The sequence below is a fragment of the Rhipicephalus microplus genome, chromosome 9 (assembly GCF_043290135.1).
Source record: "Rhipicephalus microplus isolate Deutch F79 chromosome 9, USDA_Rmic, whole genome shotgun sequence".
NCBI classification, from domain to species: domain Eukaryota; kingdom Metazoa; phylum Arthropoda; class Arachnida; order Ixodida; family Ixodidae; genus Rhipicephalus; species Rhipicephalus microplus.
Window position 1 is genome coordinate 45,083,236 of NC_134708.1, and position 23,143 is coordinate 45,106,378.

General features: G+C 41.9%; 1 protein-coding gene across 12 annotated transcripts in view; it reads left to right on the forward strand.

Moving 5' to 3' along the window:
- Nucleotides 1-4,919: 4,919 nt before the first annotated feature.
- The window catches only part of LOC119163789 (uncharacterized), a 59,349-nt gene continuing 41,125 nt past the window's right edge, over nt 4,920-23,143 (forward strand). For 6 of the 12 annotated variants that reach the window (XR_012886076.1, XR_012886077.1, XR_012886078.1 and 3 more), the window contains exons 1-4: nt 4,920-5,305; nt 5,901-5,980; nt 10,818-11,013; nt 18,627-18,847. Coding sequence is in view for 5 of the 12 variants with exons in the window: in XM_075873522.1 (XP_075729637.1) it covers nt 19,379-21,244 (1,866 nt within the window). In the remaining 7 variants the exon portion in view is untranslated. Of the gene's footprint in view, nt 5,306-5,900; nt 5,981-10,817; nt 11,018-15,109; nt 15,161-18,626; nt 22,781-23,143 lie in introns of those variants that run through there. The other 6 variants (XM_075873522.1, XR_012886080.1, XM_075873523.1 and 3 more) reach the window with 6 other exon arrangements.

Consider the following 23,143-nt stretch of genomic DNA (forward strand, 5'->3'; position numbering starts at 1 on the left):
CACTTGTGAACGGTTATTGACTGTGTTTATTCCTCAGAATCAGAATAAGAGCAAATAATTATAAAATTTCGTTTGGTGTGCTTTCATCTGAGCCTTTGAAAACGGCTTATTGTTCGTCTGCATCAAAGTATCTTCACCACTGGCCAACTAAGTATTTCTAATGCTACTCCTGTCTTACAACAAAATTGATTCAAATATACAGTTTAACTTTCAACACATTACTTTAAATAGTTGAATAAGTGTTTGGGTGGCACAAGCTTGCTTGCTCGTAAAATGTACTTGGTTGTGTTTATTGCTCAAAAGCTAAATAGGAGCAAATAGTTCTCAAGATTTTGTTTCGTGTGCTTTCATCTGAACCTTTGAAAACTTCTTGTTGTACGCATTCATATATCACATCATTCCAACTCAACAGCTAATGGTCACGATACTCATGTCTTGCAAACAAGAGTTGCTCAAGTTGTTGTTTTGAGCTTCCATGCATTACTTCAAAAGGTTGGCAAGAGTGTTTAGTGGCACAAGTTTTCCTCTTCGTGATACTTGGCTGGGCTATCACATAGAAGGTGTACATTAGCAAATATTTCTCCACGATTTGTTTTGTGCACTTTTGACTGAACCTTTCAAAGCGGCTTGTTGTATGCTTGCATGTATAGCATCATCCCCATTGGTCAGCTATTTGTAATAGTACTCTTGTCTTGCAAATAAAAGGGGCTCAATTTTTCATTTTGAGTTTCCACGTATTGTTTTAAATGGTTCATGAGAGTGTTTTTGTGGCACAAGAATGCTTGTCTGTGATACTTGGCTGTGTTTATCACTCAGAAGGTGGACAAGAGAAAATAATTCTTCACGCTTTGTTTTGTGCGCTTCTATCTGAACCTTTCAAGACGGCTTGTTGTATGCTTGCATATACAGCATCATGCCGATTGGACAGCTATTTGCAACGGTACTCGTGTCTTCCAAACAAAAGGGGCTCAATTTTTCATTTTGAGTTTTCATGTATTGCTTTAAATGGTTGATGAGAATGTTATTGTGGCACAAGAATTCTTGTCTGTGATACTTGGCAGTGTTTATCACTCAGAAGGTGGACAAGAGGAAATAATTCTCCACGCTTTGTTTTGTGCGCTTCTATCTGAACCTTTCAAAACGGCTTGTTGAATGCTTGCATGTACAGCATCATGCCGATTGGACAGCTATTTGCAACGGTACTCATGTCTTGCAAATAAAATGGGCTCAATTTTTCATTTTGAGTTTCCAGGTATTGCTTGAAATGGTTCATGAGAGTGTTTTTGTGGCACAAGAATGCTTGTCTGTGATAGTTGGCTGTGTTTATCACTCAGAAGGTGGACAAGAAGAAATAATTCTCCACGCTTTGTTTTGTGCGCTTCCATCTGAACCTTTCAAAACAATACGTGGAAATGGTTCATGAGAGTGTTTTTGTGGCACAAGAATGCTTGTCTGTGATACTTGGCTGTGTTTATCACTCAGAAGGTGGACAAGAGGAAATAATTCTCCACGCTTTGTTTTGTGCACTTCCATCTGAACCTTTCGAAACGTCTTGTTATATGCTCGCATGTACAGCATCATGCCCATTGGACAGCTATTCGCAATGGTACTCATGTCTTGCAAACAAAAGGGGCTCAATTTTTCATTTTGAGTTTCCACGTATTGTTTTAAATGGTTCATGAGAGTGTTTTTGTGGCACAAGAATGCTTGTCTGTGATACTTGGCTGTGTTTATCACTCAGAAGGTGGACAAGAGAAAATAATTCTTCACGCTTTGTTTTGTGCGCTTCCATCTGAACCTTTCGAAACGTCTTGTTATATGCTTGCATGTAAAGCATCATGCCCATCGGACAGCTATTCGCAATGGTACTCCTGTCTTGCAAACAAAAGGGGCTCAATTTTTCATTTTGAGTTTCCACGTATTGCTTTAAATGGTTCATGAGAATGTTATTGTGGCACAAGGATTCTTGTCTGTGATACTTGGCTGCGTCTATCACTGAGAAGGTGGACAAGAGGAAATAATTTTCCACACTTTGTTTTGTGTGCTTCTATCTGAACCCTTGAAAACAGCTTGTTGTACGGATTCATGTACCGCATCATCCCAACTGAACAGCTAATGGTCACGGTACTTATGTCTTGCAAAGAAGAGTGGCTCAAGTTGTTGTTTTGAGCTTCCACTCATTGCTTAAAATAGTTGACAAGAGTGTTTAGTGGCACAAACTTTCTTGTTCCTGACGCATGGCCGTGCTATCACATAGAAGGTGCACAATAGCAAATAATGCTCCACGCTTTGCTTTGTGCACAAGATGCTCATGTGCTGTGACATGAGTATTGTTACAAATAGCTGTCCAATGGGGATGATGCTGTACACGTAAGCTTGCAACAAGCCATTTTCAATGGTTCAGATGGAAGTGCACAAAACATAGCGTGGAGAATCATATGCTATTGTGCGCCTTCTCTGTGATAGCCCAGCCAAGTATCAGGAGGAAGAAAGCTTGTGCCACCAAGCACTCTCATAAACCATTCAAAGCAATGCATGGAAGCTCAAAACAGCGACTTGAGCCACTTTTGTTTGCAAGACATGAGTATTTTGACCATTAGCTCTTCAGTTCGAATGATGTGGTGCACGAATTTGCATTGTTTGAAATATGTTATCTGAGTAATTGTGTGACACAAACTTGCGCATTTTCTGCTTGCCTGTTTTGAGTTTTCTTTAAAGACCTAGAAAACATCATTTGAAGACATCTCTCTAATTTTATTGAGGGACGTAATCTTGCAGTGCCATGCAAGCATGGTTTAAAGAAAACGTTGGTGTAGTGTAACTGCAGAGAGAATTCATTCTTCAAAGAATTGAAGAGAAGTGTCTAGTGTTAGCCCTTTTTATTTACTTTAAGGAAGTATTACACTCATAAAACAAAACCAAGAAATACCTTGTGTCAAGCTTGAATTTCCGTAATATGATGGCAATTGAGTCTTATAACTTGTGAATTCTTATGCGTCACTTTGACATCAGCATGTTAATATTGATTAGCACTCATGAGAAACACTGGATCCTACGCCAGCTAGGAGTCACATAGAGAAGCATACTGGTTTGTTTCTTGTTTAACTTATTATTAACATGACTGTTAGTATATATTACTCATTTTGTTTTGCACACTTATGCATGGGTGTCAGTAAGGGGAAAAAATTGGGGTAGTTGTCCCCCTCAAGCCTCACTAGCACTTGCACCCACCCAAGCTATGGCTGTGCTTTCGCCCTACACCAGCCATTTTCACCCCTCAAGAGAGAATCCTGCCGATGACCATGCACTTATGGCACCGATAATACAGTTGTGTGAGAGAGCTGATCTCAAGGTGTGTGCTCCTCGGTCATGCGGCTTCGCTGTCTGCGTTGGAGGGGTAACCGATAGATCGAAGACGAGAGAGTAAGCGCGGAGTCTGTAGATATCAAGAGCGACTGCAGCCTCGTTTGCTTCCTCAGTCACACAGGCTGTCTCCCCACTCCTCGCTTTCGTTCCTTATGAATGAAGTTTGTGCGCATGCAGTGTGGCAGGCTTCGATTGTCCTAAAGTGGCTGTAGGCGTTCCGCTTAGTTCGCGGCTCCTTGAATGCACATAGTGGTGTGCGTGAAGCTTGAGCACTGGCAGTTTTAGTGGCAACATGTAGCGAATTAATGTTATGTTTCTACAACTGCGGAGTGCATGTGGCTGCAGTTAGCATTGCTTCAACAAGAAGCTGCGCGTTGAATGTGCGTTAAGTAATATCGTAATCTTCGTAGAATTTTTGGTTAGTAAAAATGGAGCGTGACTGGAAAAAGTACACTAGAAATTGTCGTGGCTAATACGAGAGGGATCACTTTTTGGCCACGGGGTGAAGCATGCGCTATGACAGGAATCAGTGACTTGCAGCTCTAGAAACATAAAAAATGTGCTAGCCATGTAAAATTCTAGGAGTTTGGTTAACATAAAAGTTGCTGAGGGATGTGCAGGCCAGTCTCGTGCGTTAAGCTGTCTCACGTTCTAATTGTTCTTCCTACTAGCAGCACTTTAAGGAAGCTCCACCTTATTCAAAACAGAGCTTTACGCATAATTTACAACTTAGCCAAAGATAATTCTCCACAGCTCAGCTGTTTTTACACTATTACTTATGCTGAATTCTGGCATATGCATATACAAGATAAAGAATATATTAATGCTTACAGATACAGTAAGGTCAGCTGAATACTCATCTATGTAACACTTACGGTTCGTGAAAAATTTCTAAACAACACCACACACTAATTACAGGGCCCAGACGAGAATATCTCTACCATTACTCTGTGTATTGAACAAAAAATAGTCAACATCTCGCAGATCTGCGCTTTATGCTTTCGTCGTTAATCTAGATTAACACGGACGAATTTTATTTTTTATGTGTTTTTTTTCTGTTGGTCTCCTCGAACTTGGGTGTACTGGTCGCGTTCTTTTGGCGATTATGTATGCTTATGTACGCCAGTTAACGTATGCCGTCACGGCATGCTGCTGAACAATAATCAGCTGGGAAGCTTAGTGAAGTTCAAAAAAGCTTTTTTTTTTCCACATGCTCTCCACTGTAGGTAGGTCCAGTTCGTTACTGCGTCGATGAGATTCAACGAGATCATCGCAGAATGCTTAACTGCCATTTGCATTTTTGCGCGACCGGATGTTTACGAGCCATAAGTCAACACCACCTGACAGCCGCACTACGGAAGCCAAAATACAAATTTTTGGTAGCGTGAAAAAAAAATCTATTGAGACCAATCAAACTTACTACATGCTTTTTTATGTGCGCAAAAAAAACGTGAGTTTATGAATTTGAAATTGTGTCAATGAGTTTTCTCTTTCTCGCCAGCTTCGAGTTTTTTTTTTTTTTTTTTCATTGTAACTGCGGGAGAGTTGGTTAACGACAAGCGGCCAAGACAAGCCCATTTCGGAGTCATTCGTCGTCAATATGGCGCTTGCAGGTTGTGCGAAGGGGTTTGTTGCTTGTCTTGTGCTACCGGATTTAAACGTTTCCTGTGTGCAGCCTCTATGCCTCTTCGAACTGTGCGGCAGGTGTGAAACAGATGTGGTTCAGTAAAACCGTGAGAAGTCATTTGAAATGCGGGGTGCACCAAAAGTCACGTTCGTCATTTGCGGAGACGGTTACCGCGCCGTTGTGGACAACCTCGAGAAGTGCTTCATATCGCTGAGCGTTGCCGATATGGCAAAAAAGGCCATTATCGGCAAAGTGAGCCGGGTAAGGACATCAAGAAGAGCTGCTATTACAGGGATGTCCACCTTCTTTGAGGTGAGTGTCATTTTATTTTCCATGACGTTTTCGCTGGCGTGCGTTTAGGCGAACAAAGGAGGGCACAACGAAAACATGTTTGAGCGCGTGTGTGTTTTATTTTTTTATGTGGCACATTTTATCCGTGTGTTGTGTATGTTGGCATGCTGCACCTGATACCGCGCGCTCGTGTCCAGGGGATCTTTCGATCGCAATCATGACCGATCTGGATCAAAATGTGGCAAGGTTCCATTTGGCGTTGCATAAGTGGTTGCCAGACTGGAAGGGTGGTTGTTGCCAGACTGCCCAAAATGTATTATGTGCGGCTGCACAGTGACCTAAGTTGTAGCTGGCACTGTTGATCGCGATCAAAAACCGCATTCGGGTCGGCCCTGATGGGGCTGGAAATGTCCGGTGTGACACTGGTAGAGTTAATAATATATGAACAAGTCGACGTCGCTATTCCTGATGGCAAACCTGCACTACATTGCATTTATTTATTGTTCGCATGTAATAGTCACACATTCTACGTTTTCATTTGTGTGGTTATTTATAGTAGCCTGCTCTCCAACTTTATGTGTTCTCTGATTAAACTATTTTTACTGACCTCGTGCAGATGGAGAAAAAAAACGACTCGCCGTGCAACACAATCTTTTCTACCAGAGTGACTGTGAAAAGAACGTCAGAACTTGGAAGGTAAATGTGGTTTAATAGTATAACTTATTTTAACAACATATACAAAATGCTAACTTCCAATGTCCTGGTTGCTTTCACAAGCCGCACGTCTATACAATAGTCGCTCATTCATGTACATTTGTGCTAATTGGCTAGGCAAGGGTCACTCATTGTATGTTGCAATTTTTTTTTTTTTCAAGTTCTGTTCGGTCGTGAAGTAGTAACCAGAGCGAAAATGAAGACTGCTTAATTTGAAACGTTTAGTACATATACCAGCTACATCTGTACATATTTGCCATTTTGATTCAGACATTTGACAGTGTGTAGCACCAACTCATTAATTTATTTATTCACAATACTGCAGCCTAGCATAGCCCAAGCTGTAGTGGAATTGCAAGAAAGGAGAATGGTACAGAAATAATTAGTAACAATACTGGCACCACACGTAAATACGTCAGTTTTGCCGGGACGATTCTTACAAAGAAAAAGAACAGCACTAATAAATAGCAACCACACTTTTGACTTAGTAATGTAAGAGTCTCAGTGATTTAGTATTCAGCACAACAAATGTTGATCAAGGGCTTCATCAGAACTGTCTGCCTTGCAACTTCCTTTACTCTCCGCCTAGAAGTTCAGTAAGCGAGTCTGCATCAAGCAGCAGAGCGAAGAACAGGACTGGGTGAAAGCACAGGCCTCCTAGCCAGCATTTCATGTTAGCAAAAATATGGCAATCAGAGATAGCTAAGTTGAGTCTGTATGGTGTTGGGCGACTGAACTTCCCGCTGCTTCCTCTGTGGCCCCTTGTTGTCATGAAAAAAAAAAAGACAGTGTCTTATGTCTCTCTTTGCTTATTCTTAATTGCGCTCTGTAGACATTTGAGAGTTAGACCTACAATACTGCAGTGAGGGTCATGCCATATCCCATGAATAAGTGAGGCATAAACTTGCAAAGGCTCATGGGATTCATGCCATCTGCACCAGCTACCATTTAAATGGTTCTCTGTGTGCTGCATCACTCCTTGAGTATTGGCGTTTATCCGTGTCACTCGCTTTCTTCATGGTAACCCGACGCATATGCTGCAAATTTCTAGCACACAATAGCATGGCCGCACCTACGACTGACCACAAAAGAGAAGCATGTGCTGTGATTGCCAAATAATATTTTCATTTGAAGTGGCAAACAACCGACTGTATGTGCTATCACAATTATGTGTTTTCTTTTAAGTGGCGTGGCCTTGGTTGTCACGTCTTTCAACTAATTTTACACTTGCATAATAATGCACATCACTGACTAATGTGCTTATTTTTGCGTGTTTGCCTCAGTGAGGGCGCTCAGCTGTTTTTGCATTTGCAATTGAAACACTCTGTCGCTGTCTCAGATTGTTGGATATATAGTATCTTGTATCAACGTTCACCATGTGCAATGAGTATCATATGTTACTAAAACTACGTGTTCAGCGGTGACGGCCTGGTAAAATGTTCAAATGTTCATGAATGACATCGACTTTTATTTAGTAAAGTCGAGCTTCTTAGGCGTTTCGACATTGCATCGTTTTTGTGAACAAGCTGGTATAGGCGATGCTCCCCTCACAGTCAGGCACCGTGTTTGTTAAGCCTTGTTACCTGTCCTGCTCGCATGTGCACCAGATCAGGTATGAATAAATTTACTACGTAATGAATGCTTGGAGGAACAGTTGAAATCACTAGCAACACATTGTATACCTGTTCTATATATAGAATAGTGGAGCGCCCTTTCTTGTCTACATAGCATTACTGACACATCATTTTTTCCAACTGGTACGAAGTCGTCGCCTTCTTAACCACTACTAATTGTGTATACATCACTGCAATTGGTGCCGTGGATTCCACGGTGTCACCCCTGGCATGATATCGTGCGGCTGTTGGCTGCTCTGTCTTGCTGTTTTCTGTATCAAGCTCAGAGCTGGCTGCACGTTGCATAGCGGCCGTGCATTTTAAAACAAATGCCGTATGCTTGTCGTAGCTGTGTAGATAGTGATTGTGGTTGTGCTGATGAAAACTACACATCCAAACGACTTTTGTACTTCAGTCTTGGCGCCCTAGATTCTCTTTCGACGTGCCAATATGTTGATGGCACGTAGTCAACCTGCCTTTGCTTGGAGCGCCTGTACGTAAATACCGAATGTGTCAAACGAAACCATCCATGCAGGATTGTCGATAAATATTACTCACCTTACGCTAGACATATACCACTCACCATGTCTCTCCACAAAATTTTCTTCAATTTTCTATCTTTGTTCCAAGGGAATCTGAACATTTTTTCCCGTTTGGCACTATTTTCGACAGCTGCACAGCCGACTATGATTGTGCAAATGACTAGATTTCAACACAATTGAAAGAAAAGCCCTGTCTACGTCTCCAAAAGCGTGGCCAGCGAAACAGCGGGTCACGAATATCTTTAACTAGGAGCCGATGCAGATGGCAAATCTCATGAGTCTTTGTGGGTTTAAGCCTCACCTATTTTATCAAGGAAACACCACCATTTATCTCCCCAAACACAGCAGCCATGCACTTTTCTTGGAGAAGGTTCACTTGAATTTCTTTGCGCTCATCGGAATGCTTCTGTTTGTATTGCACCTTCAGTTCTGGAGTACATCATGGTAGTGCCAGAGAAATGTCAAAATGGCACCCGTTTATCGTTTTGTTTTCATGACCAGTCAGCATTTTAGGAACTGACTGCACGCAGTTTGCAGCACTAGAGTCTCACTCTGTGTCCAACCATGGTATACCATCTGTGCTGTATTGAGCTGACTGTAATATTTTGGGAAATGAATTACTCAGCCCAAAAATTCTGACCCCATGATTTTACCGAATTATCTGATCCGTTCAGTCAACAAAATCATAGTTTTACACTTGCTTCATTCCGAGTCAGTTTGCATTGTAAATATTGTACATCATGCTTCTAATTTCCTACACTATTGCAGTGCCTTGCTGTCATGTATTGAAAGTGGTGCTGTACACATTGCTCAATATTCGATGAATTTCAGCTGCACTGCACTGCTCAGCACCCTGAAATTGAATTCTAGCACACATTTCACACTTATCCGAGGCATGCTTACATGGGTTTTGCGTCAAGAACTGAAAGCTGTGACCTCATAAGATAGACAGGCACACTAAAGAAATCGTACAACACATATGCGTTGCATCATGAAATTTTAATTGCTTTTTATTCGGAGGCCAGTTTGATTTTGAAAAATATAGGCATTGTATTTTATGAGCTGAAATGTAGCTCCGGAGTGTCAACATGCCAAAGCAAGCTTCTGAAGTTATACTCATGCTGACTGTATGTTTGTTACGTTCATGAAGCAGTTAATTTTGTAATGATTTGCATAAATTCATGTGGCTAAATCACTGCATAAACATCAGTCTGCAAATATGATGTGCAATTATTGCATAGTTATAAATTAAGGAGCACATGCAGCTGTTGCGGTCAGCAACACAGCAGACAGTATGATATTCAAGTGAATATTCATGGCTACCTATGAAGTAATATATGACTTAGTAAGGTAGTTACTGCAACTCTAGTCTTGAGGTACGTGTAACTGGAAAGTACAGACTTTGTAGTATGTTGTGTTTATCGAAAAATTCTCAGCAAGTGCTCCTGGAGAGTGAATGATAATTCGACAAGGTTTGAAGAGTAGGCTCTTGCTCAGTCATCGGTCAATATTTAACGTGGAAGTGGAAGAATCACTGAGAATAAAAAATGCACATCTGTGCGTCTACTTAAGCACTTTCTTGAATGCCCATGCATACAGGGCTTTATTTCGCATTCACTCGGCAAATGAAAACAGTGAAGATGGTGGTAGAGGAGAAGAGGCTACTTATTTAGCACCTCTATTTAGCAAGAAAGTAGGGAGGTGCTTGCTCTGTTAGGAGAGCTTACTCTGGATTTTATGGCATTTAGAGCGTCTCTACTGAGTGGTAATATTTTGGGTTTTATATACACTCCCAAGACCCCCCCACCCCACCCCTCCAAAAAAAAAAAGTCGCAGAAGGCAGCGATTCAAGAAAGAAAAAGAGCCCTGTAGGATGGCTCTGGCAATTAGAAGCTTGTTTGATTGAGCCTCATCCAGAAAGAGAAAATTTTTACAATGGAACGAGTGGATTGAGCAACAAATAGAGGCTTTGGGGGAAAGGAATGGCAGACTTCAGAACCCCTCTCAGTCATAGGTCGGCAAACTCCCTCACAAGCCGAGTCACTCAAACTCGGATTGGGCCATAAATGGGAATCTGAATGAGCCATATGTGCAAATACATTTTGCGATTGAGTGAGCTTCACTTTTTTTTTTTTGGTCGGCCTGTGCTTTCAACACACCTTCGACAATTTAAAGATAGAATTTTCGGTGAGCCTGTAGTTCGCGCTCACTTCTTTTTCATTCATCTATAGTTAACACTGGCCCATCTTCCCTATGTAGGTATGGCCGAAGCTAAAAGGAACATGTTACTTTACGCCTGTATGGTAATCAACAAAATTTTTGATGTGTTTACGAAACAAATGTGAGTCCAGCTTCTTGTCCCCTCTCGATGTTTTTCAGCATGACATTATATCTCGCCTATTACCTAGTCTATTGGTGGCCATAATGCATTTATGTTGTATCTGTTTATCACTCTCTTTAGCCCCTGAGCTATGTTGTGAATGTAGGTAGTACCCACGACACACCCTTTACATGCTACGCTTCTCGCTTATTATGTTCACAGAAGTCCAACATAAATCTCTACCAACAAGCTCAGCTGTCCATTACTCTAAGTTGCAAATTTCTATAATGTAGTGAACATTCTTTTTCATGATTTCTTAATGTCTATTATCTGTCACCCCTTAGGTTTCAGTGATATCCTCCAGGTCAGGCACCTTCGGCAGAAACACTGCAGCTGCTGCTACCACCACCACGACCTATACTTCACTTCAGCCATTGCTGCATCACAACCAGTATTACAACTTCTGAGCCGCTACCACAGTCCTTCCCAATGATGCCTCACCTTGACAGGGCTTCACATGCTTCAAGAAGAAGCTGTCAGGCAAGTGTGCACTGTTAAGAAATTTAGCTTTCAATAGCACTGATGTTTTCAATGGGCAGAATAATTGACAAGTCTGCCAACTTCATGCTTCTTGAACAGGGTTGAAACTACGTGTGTCTGTCAGTGTAGGGAACCAAGTTTATGTGAATTTCAAAGTAGCTTATTTTTATTTTATTTTACAATATTGCAGGCCCCTTCTCAGGCCAATGCAGGAATGGGTTGAACTTGAATACACAAAAATGTGAGGAAAATAAATCGAACTTATGTACAAAGCAAGTAAGAGCAAGAAATATGCACATTGTATAGTATACAGGTGTTCACATAAGTTCTGAATTCTGTTCATAAATTTGACAGAAGAGCAGTTCACTATATTAGCGGGCAGCATATTCCCTTGCTACAGAACTAAATAATATTTGTAAGGGTTATGTTATTAATTTTGTGTATGAAGGAAGCAGGGTAAGCAAACGTTAGAAGAAAGTACTTTTTCATTCTTTACTAGATATGAAAGCAGATTCTTTTTCTACAATTTTCGTGTACCGTGCAATCCTGAGCGAGTGCTCCCACTATGGTGAAGGTGACGAGAACTGGAGGGGGGGGGGGGGGGGGGGTTCTTGCTCGGTCTTGCATCAAAAAATCAAGATTATAGTGAAAAAGTCGCATGTGCTTCCAACGAAACTGATACACTTTAATAAGTATGCATGAATTCACTATGATTCTGCAACCTCGTTGCGCTTCTAAATAAAGGAAGTGAAGGAAACTACAGAAATGGCAAAAAGGCGGGGGGGGGGGGGGGGGGAGTGCTTGCTCAGTTGTTCGTACATGTTTTAAATATCTTGAAAGAGAGAGGATGGAACTTGCTTATGTGGGGGTGCTTGCTTGAGATATTACAGTATTGTTCTCATCCTGCGTATCTTTTTTTAATCAACTGAAAAAAGCGACCTGAAAGCAAATGGCCCTTTTATATATGGTATATTTGTAGCTTATTTTCTTTCTAAATTGACGAAAAGCATGAAGTTTAGCATTTTTTAGCAAAAAGAAAAGGCTGTCGAACTAGTGTTGTTTAAGCATTTACCGAAGTCAGACACAGTGAAATAGATCAGGTGGCACAGTAAACAAAATAAGTCAGCACAGAAAAAAAAATGTGCAATTTTTATTGCATAAGTAGAACTCCATCTTCTCGAAATGGCATTTTTTGTTATGTCAGTATGATAATTTTAAAATGGCAAAAGATGTCATGCTGATTGTTTGTGCACGTACTCAAGCAACACATGGTGGTGTACTGAACTGAACTTGATCCTTTAGAATAACTTTCATTTGATCTTAAAGAAAGTGTGCAAAATGTCCAAAATTATGTACAGGAGCAAAAAAATGCAATTTTTTAAATAAAGTAAACCATAATTTGGTTCGGTCAATAGAACGCAAGGCTCTGAACAAATTAGTATAAACTTCTGGTTGCTATCATTACATGCTCAAAAATGATTACAATAGGGTAAAAAATACGTGGAAGTCTGGGACTTGCCGGTCTTCTCTAATCAACACAGTGCTCAGAAGTAAGGCAGTGTTTACATACACCCGCAGAGCTGTCATATTCAATAATGGCAAAGTAGATACATAGAGCAGAAATGTTATTGTCGCTACCCCTTAATTGGAGGCAGTGACCGGGTAGACTCCAATGGCTGACTTAACATCCCCCAAAATGCACTGCTAAAGCTTGAACAGTTTAACATCAGGCCCTTTTAGCAGGGGTGCAGCAGCTGTGCCAATCGCGCCAATTTGATACAATTCCCGATTGTTGCACCGAGCTGGGCCAAACCCGTGAAATTGTTAAAATTGCACCACGCTGCGCCAAAATACCCAGCCAGCCTCAATTTTTTTTCAGGTGTACTAATTGCGGTGAGCAATGCAGACCATGTTGGCCACCTGCAGCTTTGCACCATCACTAAAAGCGTGCAAACCCGAAGTAAACTGCCTAGAATATACCTAAAATAATCTAGCCACCCACACTATGCTCGTGAGACGTGATCGACCTGATAAAGTAACAACACTGCATGTCTATCGGTCCGCTGACCACAACAGATACGTATCGGCGGGATGGCAGAACTTTAAAACAAAAATGTGTTGCACCAACCCTTCGCGGAAAATGTAAGTTCTCTTGCCAGAAACGCGGATATGGCTTAATAAGGCTTCGACGTGCTGTAAATGCCGGTGTTGATTACCTTAGCAGTGGCAAATAACAAATTTTGGCTGGAAGCTGCGTCCTTGCCACGGTCTTGGCGATAGATATCTAGTACCGTCGCCGGGGCAACGGGGGTGTGCCGTTGTTACTTTATCTGGTCAAACTCGTCTTGCAAGATAGCCGAAGCGGCACATAGCCCCATGCTGAAAAGGGTGGGTGGGAGGGGGGTGGTGAGCGGTAAGAAAATTTGTTGACTTTCGTTCTAAAGCTGCTTGAGTCACCTTTGCCGCACTAGACCGGTGCCTGCGAAAAAGCGTGTTGAGATTTACAAGGGGTTGTTCGCGATACTGGGACACTTCACATCTTGCTCAGTTACTCATGCGTTTGTACACCATTAAATTCTGAGTACCAGTATAATTACTGACGTATAAATAAGCTACTGTCAGTCATTTGAAGCAGTGTGTGACATTTATGCTTCTCTACAGAAATAAACTAAATTGTGCGCCAATTTTTTTTTTTTCACCACCTCTACTTCTCGTTTTTACGAATCTTCCAAATTTCAAGCTCACAATATCGGCAGATTGATATTGAAATTCTCAGAGTTTGTCAATTGATTTAAGAGGTGCAGTAAACGCTAATATGGACTTTATCATTGGTTCCTTAGCGAGGTGGTTCAAAATACTATCTTCATTGAAATAGTAGTAAATAGTATGCTCACACTACATAATTTAGGTTATGTTGAATTGTTTATACATGTTTTTTCTCTAAATGTAAGCCACCTTTTTTTATAGTGCTCCAAATTCGCTATGTCATGATAAAAATGCATGTGCTTTTTTTCCATAACCAGCTCCGAACTTGGAATTTAGTGCTCCAAAAGTAACATTTTGCTGCTCCAAAAATTGCTCCAAATGCTATTTCGGCTGTTGTACCCCTGTTTTAGCACGCCAGGAAATGCTGGTTGGTGTCCTAAGATAAAGTCTTAGCTCAGAGTTTTGTTACAAGCACGAAGCAATGAAGGAAATAGGAGCAAATGGGAATACTACACAAAGATTAGCACTTAACTCTTCAGATTCCATTTCACAAAACGAAACACTGGTTAAAGTCAATGTCAGTGCTGCTGAGAGTGAGTGGGTTTTTGTGCTGTCGGTAGTCTCAACGAATAGAAAGTGCTGAGAGCACACCACGTAAACAAGCCGTGTAGTGATATTTATCCAAATAGCACGCACCAGCACTCATAACTGCGCCCTTATGTTCAATGGTAGCAGCTGTTGAAAGTGTTCATATAATTGCCATTGCAATATTTTATTCTAAATGAATGGCTAGTTAAATCACTGGACAACTCAAGTGGGTTTAACAATGATGGTGAGACAATCATCAAGTATTACTCATCGCAAGCATGAAACTCAGGCACTCCAGAATATTCAATCCTTCAAGCAATGATTTCATCACCAGCCCGACTAGTCCCTCCATGTAGACTGCAGTATTGACCAGGAGCTCCCCTGCTGCAGTCGGTGAATACTTGTTACTCCTCAGTGTCGAGACTCTCTTTCAAAACACCTCCTCAGTAACTGCACAGCATCATCTATAAAATCTTCATCATAGACAGACTGACTGATGCCCTATTAAGGTGCTATTAGGAGCTGTTTTGTATGCAAAACATCACACTACATTGTTTCAAATTTTTTCTGGTCAGTGTTTTTCTTGGCAGCGATGTAAGATGATCGATGGTACTACTTAATAATGTAACACTTCTCTGGACAACCGAAGAACTCTTCTATATCATAACACATTGCCTTACCAGCTGAACCACTTCTGCATTTACCCCGTCTCTGCGTGCTTATATTGAGCAGCACCCTGCATAGGTTAAAAAGAAATCTGCGAATCATTCACACTCACTCATGAAATATATTTTTTCCTTAGGCCTTACTAGTGGACTCAGACTCGCTGCTCATTGCAAGTCTGACAAGTCTGGTGAGTAGACTTCCGAGTCCGTTAAAAATATGATGATCTTTTCCACACATGATTTCAATGCTCCTTAACAGCAATGTGTTGCATAATTGGTGCTCCAGTTGATGATCTTTTCCACACATGGTTTCAATGCTCCTTAACAGCAATGTGTTGCATAATTGGTGCTCCAGTTACAACCTTTCAATCTCAGACCTCTATATAGTGACTGCAACCCAGTAAGGTAATCTCTATTCAAAGAGATGGCACCTCAGATATTTTATGAGAATGTCCCGGGAAGAAATTCACAGGAGGGCATGTCAAGGAACCTCGACTCCCCCCCCCTCTTGTAGTTCTGGCGTCTCAGCTATAAATATTGAGTCGGTGCACAAATGCTTGTGCATTGAGATATGTGTGAGCTGTGAAAACTGAGAGCTCAAGGCGCGATTTCATGTGGAGGGAGGCCGCTACACTGCCACGAGACACTGCAAGGTGCCAGCTGGAGCACCTATTATGCAATATATTGCTTTTATGGAGCACTGAAACTATAGGTAAAAAAGATAATCATATTTTAACGGACTCGTAAGTTGACTTACCAGACTTGGTCATTGGTCACTAACAGCACAAAAACCCTTCACTCTTGGGAGCACTCACATTTGCTTTAACCAGCATTTTGTTTTGTAGAGTTAAGTGAGATTGAATCCAAAAGAGGTTACTGCTAATCTCGATTCTCAATTGCTATGATTCTTGAACAAGGGTGCCAATAGTTGCCATTCGCACCCTGGTTCGAGGAATATTGACATAACTCATCCATGCATAGCAAAACAAAGGCAAAGCCTTGAAATGAATAAGTTTCTTGCATGCTTTTTTCATAGCACTGTAGCAGCTTCTACATGACATTGTGTCCTGAGTTCTCATTTTTTTGGGGGGCTTTTGCACCAGCATTTGGTGTGAAGCATGCTGGCTATTGCGCGGTGCCTTCTTTCAGAGGAGGGGGCAGGAGCATGCATGCTTCAGAGAAACAGCTGTTGATAGCTCGTGTAGCTGCAAAGGGCTCATTAGGGGCTATGCTTGGGGGCTTCTTTTTTAATGCTGTTTAAGTGCTCATTTGTGTCAGCTGTGGTTGCATGCTTGTGTGGAAGCACCTTATTTTATGGCTGGCTTAACTATCCACTTTTTTTGCTTTTTGGGGGGCAGCACCCAGGGGGGGACTGCCGCTTACAGTTCTGGCCCTCATAAATAACAAAGTGGGCAGCTTTGCTTTTTTTTTTAATTTTTGTTTGCTGTTGATGCATTAATACTCATCTCTACCAGTTCCACGACATTCCTCATACAGCCTGAATATGCCATTTACACTCCTGCAGCTTGCACTTATCTTTTTTATATCCATGTACTGTATTTGCTCACATAATAATTGTATTTTCTTCATTTTTGGACAATTTACTGATATAAAGGTGTGGTTTGTACAGTGGGTAAAGTTTTGGAACAGGTCGACTAAATTTAAAACTGGAAGCTGGAATTGTAATGACTACGTTGTGCCATAACAAAACCATATCAGGTTGAAGAGTTCCTACCATCAAGTTACAGGCACATGTTCGCATTGCCTTGTAATGAAGAAGCCCTGAAAAGCCTTTCCAAGTAATCATCAAATGTCTTCATTAGAGAAACTTAATTCATCTCAAATCGACTGTTGCAAAAAATTTTGCAATCTGCGAAATACTAGTGGAGCTACAGGAATTCGTCACATACTTTACGTGCTTTCCTTCACCTTTCGTTCGAGTGAGCTCACTCAAAGCCACGCGGGAGGGTATGACTGGGGGACAAGAAGCTATGCCTATTTATCAACGTGCGTCCTGAAGTTGAGCTCTTTTATCCTCCCCCCAGTTTTTTTTCCTTCAAACATGGGGCTTCTTCTCAGTGTAATCACGAACATGTGCACGGGCATAAGGCAGCCTCCGGTTGCGGTTGTACACATTGCACTTGAAGCGCAGTCAGTTGAATTTGGAGCCTTATTTGTTTTGGGGAAACAGCGTTTTTCAGGTGACTGATAATAAATTATGAATTAAAGGCTGCGTGTTGCCCCATCATGTCTGTCTCACATGCTCTCAGGTGCCTCGACTACCCTCGGCAGCATTTTCTGACCATGCTCGAAAAGGGTTGCTGGGCCACTTAAACTGCTTCATGGAGAGTGTTGTGTATACTATACTGAATTTGTGAAAGAAATGCCCATTTTAGCATGCCTAATTCCTGTATATCTGCCATCTGCTACACTTTATAAGAACAATTTGAAAAAGATTTAAGTGATGACAGTAGATGATCGAGGCCCTTAAATTGCTGGACATTAAATGTTACCGTCAAGGCACTCAAAGAACAGGAGGAAAAGGTCGCTCTGGTGCAAGTGTGCCCTTAATTGGCTATGCTTTATATGGTTTTGCCTGCTTCAACATCATCAAAGTGCTTGAAGAACAAGAAGAATAATTCTCTGTGGCAGGAGTGTGCAATAAAATGCTCAACTATTTCTGGTTTTCCCACTTCTCTTGAACTTTATAGTATGTGTGCCAAAGTAAATTCTAATATTGAAGTGTGTGTGCAAATTGAATATTTTTCTGAAATTTCTCGAATACTTCTAGAATTTTTTCAAATACTTCATGTGAAATTCTAGAAAAAGTTGGAGAGGCTTCCAAAGTTTATTCTTATGAGATGAAAGTCTTCCTTTTCGCAAAATTGATAAGTGTTGGTAGGGTAGCGTTTCCTAGTTGCCTTTTAAAGAATAAGGCAATGCACAATTGAATTTATATATGCACAGATGTGTTCATATGCATGATTTCATGCAGCCAAAGAGTTGATCAAATTTCAGGTCAAAAAGCAGTATAAGTAAGCCCTTGTCTCTGCCACACCTATCTTCTCCTTGTTAGAATCAGCCTTTTCTAGAGTCAGTACATTTGCGACCGTAGCAGAGCCAGAAATTCAGCTTTCATGCAATACGAGTGTGATGAGGTGAAACATATTAAAAATTTGGAGGGTCCCTTTCAGTCAGACATTGACTCTATTTTTTGTCTCTGGTAAGTTATAATAGTTCAAATAGCAAAATTTGTCGTACGAATTGAATCAAATAGCAAATATTATTCAAAAGATATTCAAAAATATGAATATTTGCGTACCCCTACTTATTGTTTACTTCAAATTTTTACCCCATTTTTCGTTCTCAGTAGAAAAGACATGTGCCCTTCTAAATGCTGTGCTAAGGCCACAGATCACAACTCATGCACGTGCCTAGAGCTCCACGCATATTCTTCTGTGAGACCTTCTATTTAGCTGTTTGAATTCAAAATTGTGAAACCTCGTGGATCAATTTTCACTATTGAAACTTCATTTTTTGAAGTAGTTATGCTAGTAAGTTTTAAGTGTTAAAGCAACAATTTGAGGGTGAGTGTAACGATGTTAACTCCCACACACAAGAAAGAAGGATAACAGAGACATTTTTCCCCTGCAGGTTCATTTGAGAGGCAGAAGAAGGAGCAGTGGGCTTGGCTGCGGTCGTAATGCAAGGAGGCTACAAAGCTCCTGTGGAGTGTCCTTCAGCTTCAGAACAAGAGCCTCATAGTAGCCCCGCATTGGAGTATTTGTGCATCAAGAGGACAAACAAGTGCCCCTGAACGGGGCTCTGACAGCGAGAAATTTGGAGGTTGTGGCTAGTGATTATTGCTTAAAGAGGTACTGACGCAAATTTTTGTCTTGCAATATTAAGGGGAGATGCGGGTCGAAAAATCGCGTTTTTTGCGAAAATTTCCACTTTTGAGATATTGCTGCTAAAATCACTTTTGATCATTCAACTATCATTTCCCCAAAGGTCACAGCTGAATTCAAATGAGAAAGTGGTAAAAAATCGATCTGCGCTAGTGAAGGTAGCTGCCGAAGTCGCGAATTCACGCATCCGACGGCTATTTTTGAAAATCCGCCACTCGGCAACACGATGACGTCCGCCATCGGGGTTTGTTCGGTGGTGTAGATCAAGGCTCCTTCTAGTGTACAGGCGTCCCCCTAGTTTCGTATTTTAGTGAGGAATTTCACAAAACAGTCGTTTCCAAGTCGGTTTGCAGCCAAGCTGCAGCCGCTTCGCGCATCTCTACCGGTCACATGGTACGCTACCGAGGCCGCCATTGGCTACATCTGATCGGCCTCGCTCGCTGAGCGCTTGCGACGATCGGCACTTGCCGTGCGTTTCTATGTTTTTCCGAGTTCACCATGGATAACTCGAAGAAGCGAGACTTCCGAGCACGAAAGTTTGCAAGCAAGAACAAGTACCAAGGGCGTCGACGTAAACCGAAGCGCAAAGCAGCGGTAGAAGAATGCGAGCCGCGGGCCACTAGGCCTAATCAAGGCAGCGGGGATACGGCGGCTTGCGGGAACTTTGACGAAATCGACGCCGCGATCAAGTTCATCAGCGCATCAGAAAAAAAGATTGAACAGTTCGAAAGCGAAAGAACGAAGAGTGTTTGTGGCTCTGTGAGCGGAGTATTTTGTGACATCGGCGCACTGACATCGATGGTAAGCCGTGCTGTTTGTCCAACATGCCACACCGCTGGACTCGTCGTTCGCGACACCGCAAGTAAACGTAAGGGCCTCTCTTCGTTCCTCGAGCTGCACTGTGATAACAGTGAGTGTCCTGAGTCAGTGGTTTCTGCCGCGCATAGTTCGCGGCGTGTTCTGCCGGAAAGACAGCCCACCGATGCCGGTGATGACTGGAGCTACCGAAGCGGCAGCTCGCGCGACAGCTTCGCTGTCAATGTGAAGGTACTTGTGGCTGCGCGTGCAATAGGCATTGGGCATGAACAGCTGTCGCGTTTTTGCGCTATTCTTGGACTGCCAATACCTATGCATCATAAGACTTTTATTGCAATCGACAAAAAAGTTCATGCTGCAGCTACCAAAGCTGTGCAAGAAAACATGGCAAAAGCGCGGATGATAACTAAAGAGAAAGTGGATGGGGCTGATGTTGCTGTCATGTATGATGGCACATGGCAAAAAAGAGGGCACAAGAGCCACAATGGCATCGGCACTGCTGTGTCTGTGGACACTGGTTTGTGCCTAGATTTTGAAGTGCTATCGAATTACTGCCTTGCCTGTAGCCGGCACCAGGACTTGGGTGATGAGGAAGAAATATGGCAAGCATTCCACACACCTGTCTGCGAAAAAAATACAGAGTGCTCCTCTCATGCCATGGAGACTGAGGCAGCTTTGCGCATATGGGGCAGGACATCCTCATACACAACACCATTGCGCTTCACCAAGTTCCTCAGTGATGGGGACAGCAAAGCTTATACCGCTGTCGCTGAGGCCAAGGTATATGGTGAAGCTGTTGTGGACAAGGAGGAGTGCACAAACCATGTGGCCAAGCGTCTAGGCACTGCACTTCGGAAACTGCCAACAAGACTTCCACGAGGGGAAAAGCTGACAGATGGCACAATTCAGAAGCTGCAGAACTATTACCGTATTGCAATCACAAACAACAGAGGTGATATTCTGAAAATGCATCGTGCCATCTGGGCCTCATATTTCCATTCATCATCGAGCAACACAGCAGGCAGCCACCGATACTGTCCAGAAGGGGCGACTTCCTGGTGCAAGCATAGGCGAGCTGAAGCGCTTGGGGAGGCCCCACCCGACCACACACCAATCTTGACCAAGGCTCAAGGATTGGCTGTGCTTCCCATTTACAAGCGGCTCACAGATGAAAAGTTGCTGGTGCGTTGTATCCAAGGGAAGACCCAAAACGCTGCAGAATCTTTGAACAGCAAAATCTGGTTGTTGTGTCCGAAGACTAAGTTTGCCTCCCGGACAACAGTGGAAACTGCAGCTGCTATGGCCGTGTTGTGGTTCAATAAAGGACATTCAAGCTTTGAACACGTGCTAGAGGAGCTTGGTGTAGTCCCACCAGATCAACTGATCACCCTGGGCCGATCCCGCGACCAGAGGAGAATTGAAAGAATGTCTGCGTGTGAAACAGCCGAGGCAAGGGCCCATCGGCGGAACGTGGCAAAGAAAGCGCGCCTTGATGACTCCCTTCTCAAGCGGCGAGAAGGATCCACATATGGAGCAGGACAATTTTAGGTGCTCTAGCTGTGTCCCTTCTATGATATCACCAAGTTTTGTGCAAATCGCACTGTGTAATCATGAGTAAACATATTTACAACTTTCAAATGCATTTTTCTCGATTTCCATTTTGAGGTAATTCTCTCATCTTGTGCACAATCTTTTTTAGGCATAAAATAGTCCTATCTTGATGAAATTTTGCACAGAGCTTAATCAGCCACTCTAGAATACAAGTATCTACTTTAGGTTGCATTATACATCACAGATTTTTTGTTACACAACTTGATACACTGATAGAGAGATGTAAAATATGCATTTAGTACTTTTAATTTTTTTTTTTAATGTAGCAAATAAATTTTCTGTTTGAGGTACTTTTCTGTATTGTACTGCTCAAGTGCAGCAAAATGAGCCATTTTGCAATTCTGTGTGAAAATTTTTAGTAAGCTTTATTATGTGCACAAAAAACACTATATTTTGATATCAAAGTTGTAGTAACTCCGGAACTACTATAGCTATCAAACAAATAATTGCAGTTATGAAATCAGCACTGCAAGCTTTACTAACACCTAAAATTTCAAGGAGCTGGGTTATGAAATAAAAAAAAACCTTTTTCGAGTAGCATCTCCCCTTAACATTGTTGACAGCCTATTAGTCACAATGTGGTGGATTGCTTGCTGCAGCATGGGACAGATGGACAATTGCTGTCTGTTTATTACAGACTAGTTTTAGCTTGGCACAGCTCTGAGAACACGAGCCAGGGAATGCAACAAATTCCAACTAGTGTGCTAAATGGTACACATAAAACGGGGCTTCCAGGTGTAAGTAGCACTTGCACAGCAGACTATCAATATTGAAAGTGGACGGTGACAACCGACACAGTAATCAAGGCGCTGGGGCAAACAGCTCCCGCTCGGCGCTTCTGGCTTAAGAGATGGCCCACCATGGCGTATTGTTCTTCTTCCTTCTTACACACAGAACACTGACGCACTTCTGTGCTGCCTGCGTTATGTGCTCACATTGTTTTGCTGCTGCATATGCAGCACAATGTCGTTGTCGTCAAGTTGATCGTTCTCGTTCGGGTGCAAAGATTTTCTTGAGGCATCCTCACGTTCCACATGTTTACATTAGGCATGAACACAGCAGTCGCTGAATAGTAGCCTGCTAGCACAAGTGTGGCCAAAAGCAATAACGACTATGATGTCAATAATGTAGCTGTGCCAACTCTGAGCTCAGCAACAATGGTGGCACCTGGAAGTTGGGACTCAGCTTCAGGTCACTTTCAGTGATTCAATGATGCGAGATGTGGCATATGGCACTGGATCAGGCACGCAAACTTTAATATTCATATAATTGGCCGTCTGAGCTATAATTGTTCATCCAATTTGTAGATATATGTACGTTCAAGAGAATGTCGCAGGCTATATTAGCCACAAAATTTTGTGTCAGTACTCTTTATGGTATTTTGCTTTATGTTTTAACTTACAGTTAAACAAATAAGTAAAGAATTTAGTAAGTTATAGTAATCATATAAATAAATTCGAGGATGCAAAAATATTTGTCTTGTTTTTCTCAAATGTCCCGACACTACACTACATACAACACTTCCACCCGTTTAGTCTACTGTACTTTCGAAGCACCATTAAGTTGCCTATTGTGGCATATTCATATTTTTTACACTATAAACTGGTATAGCCTTATTACCATGCTTAGACAAACATTACTTATGACCCTTACTACTTGCCCAAAGTAACCGGGGTTGTTCTGCAGAAGGGCTTGTTTTTGAGCTAGTTTATGCTTGCTTAAAATTATGTGGTGTGTGGTTTTGTGTGACTGTTCTCTCTTTTTTGCACTATATTATGATTTTCAGCAGGACCAGAGAATTCCTCGGACCCTTATCACCTATATTACCCATGAACC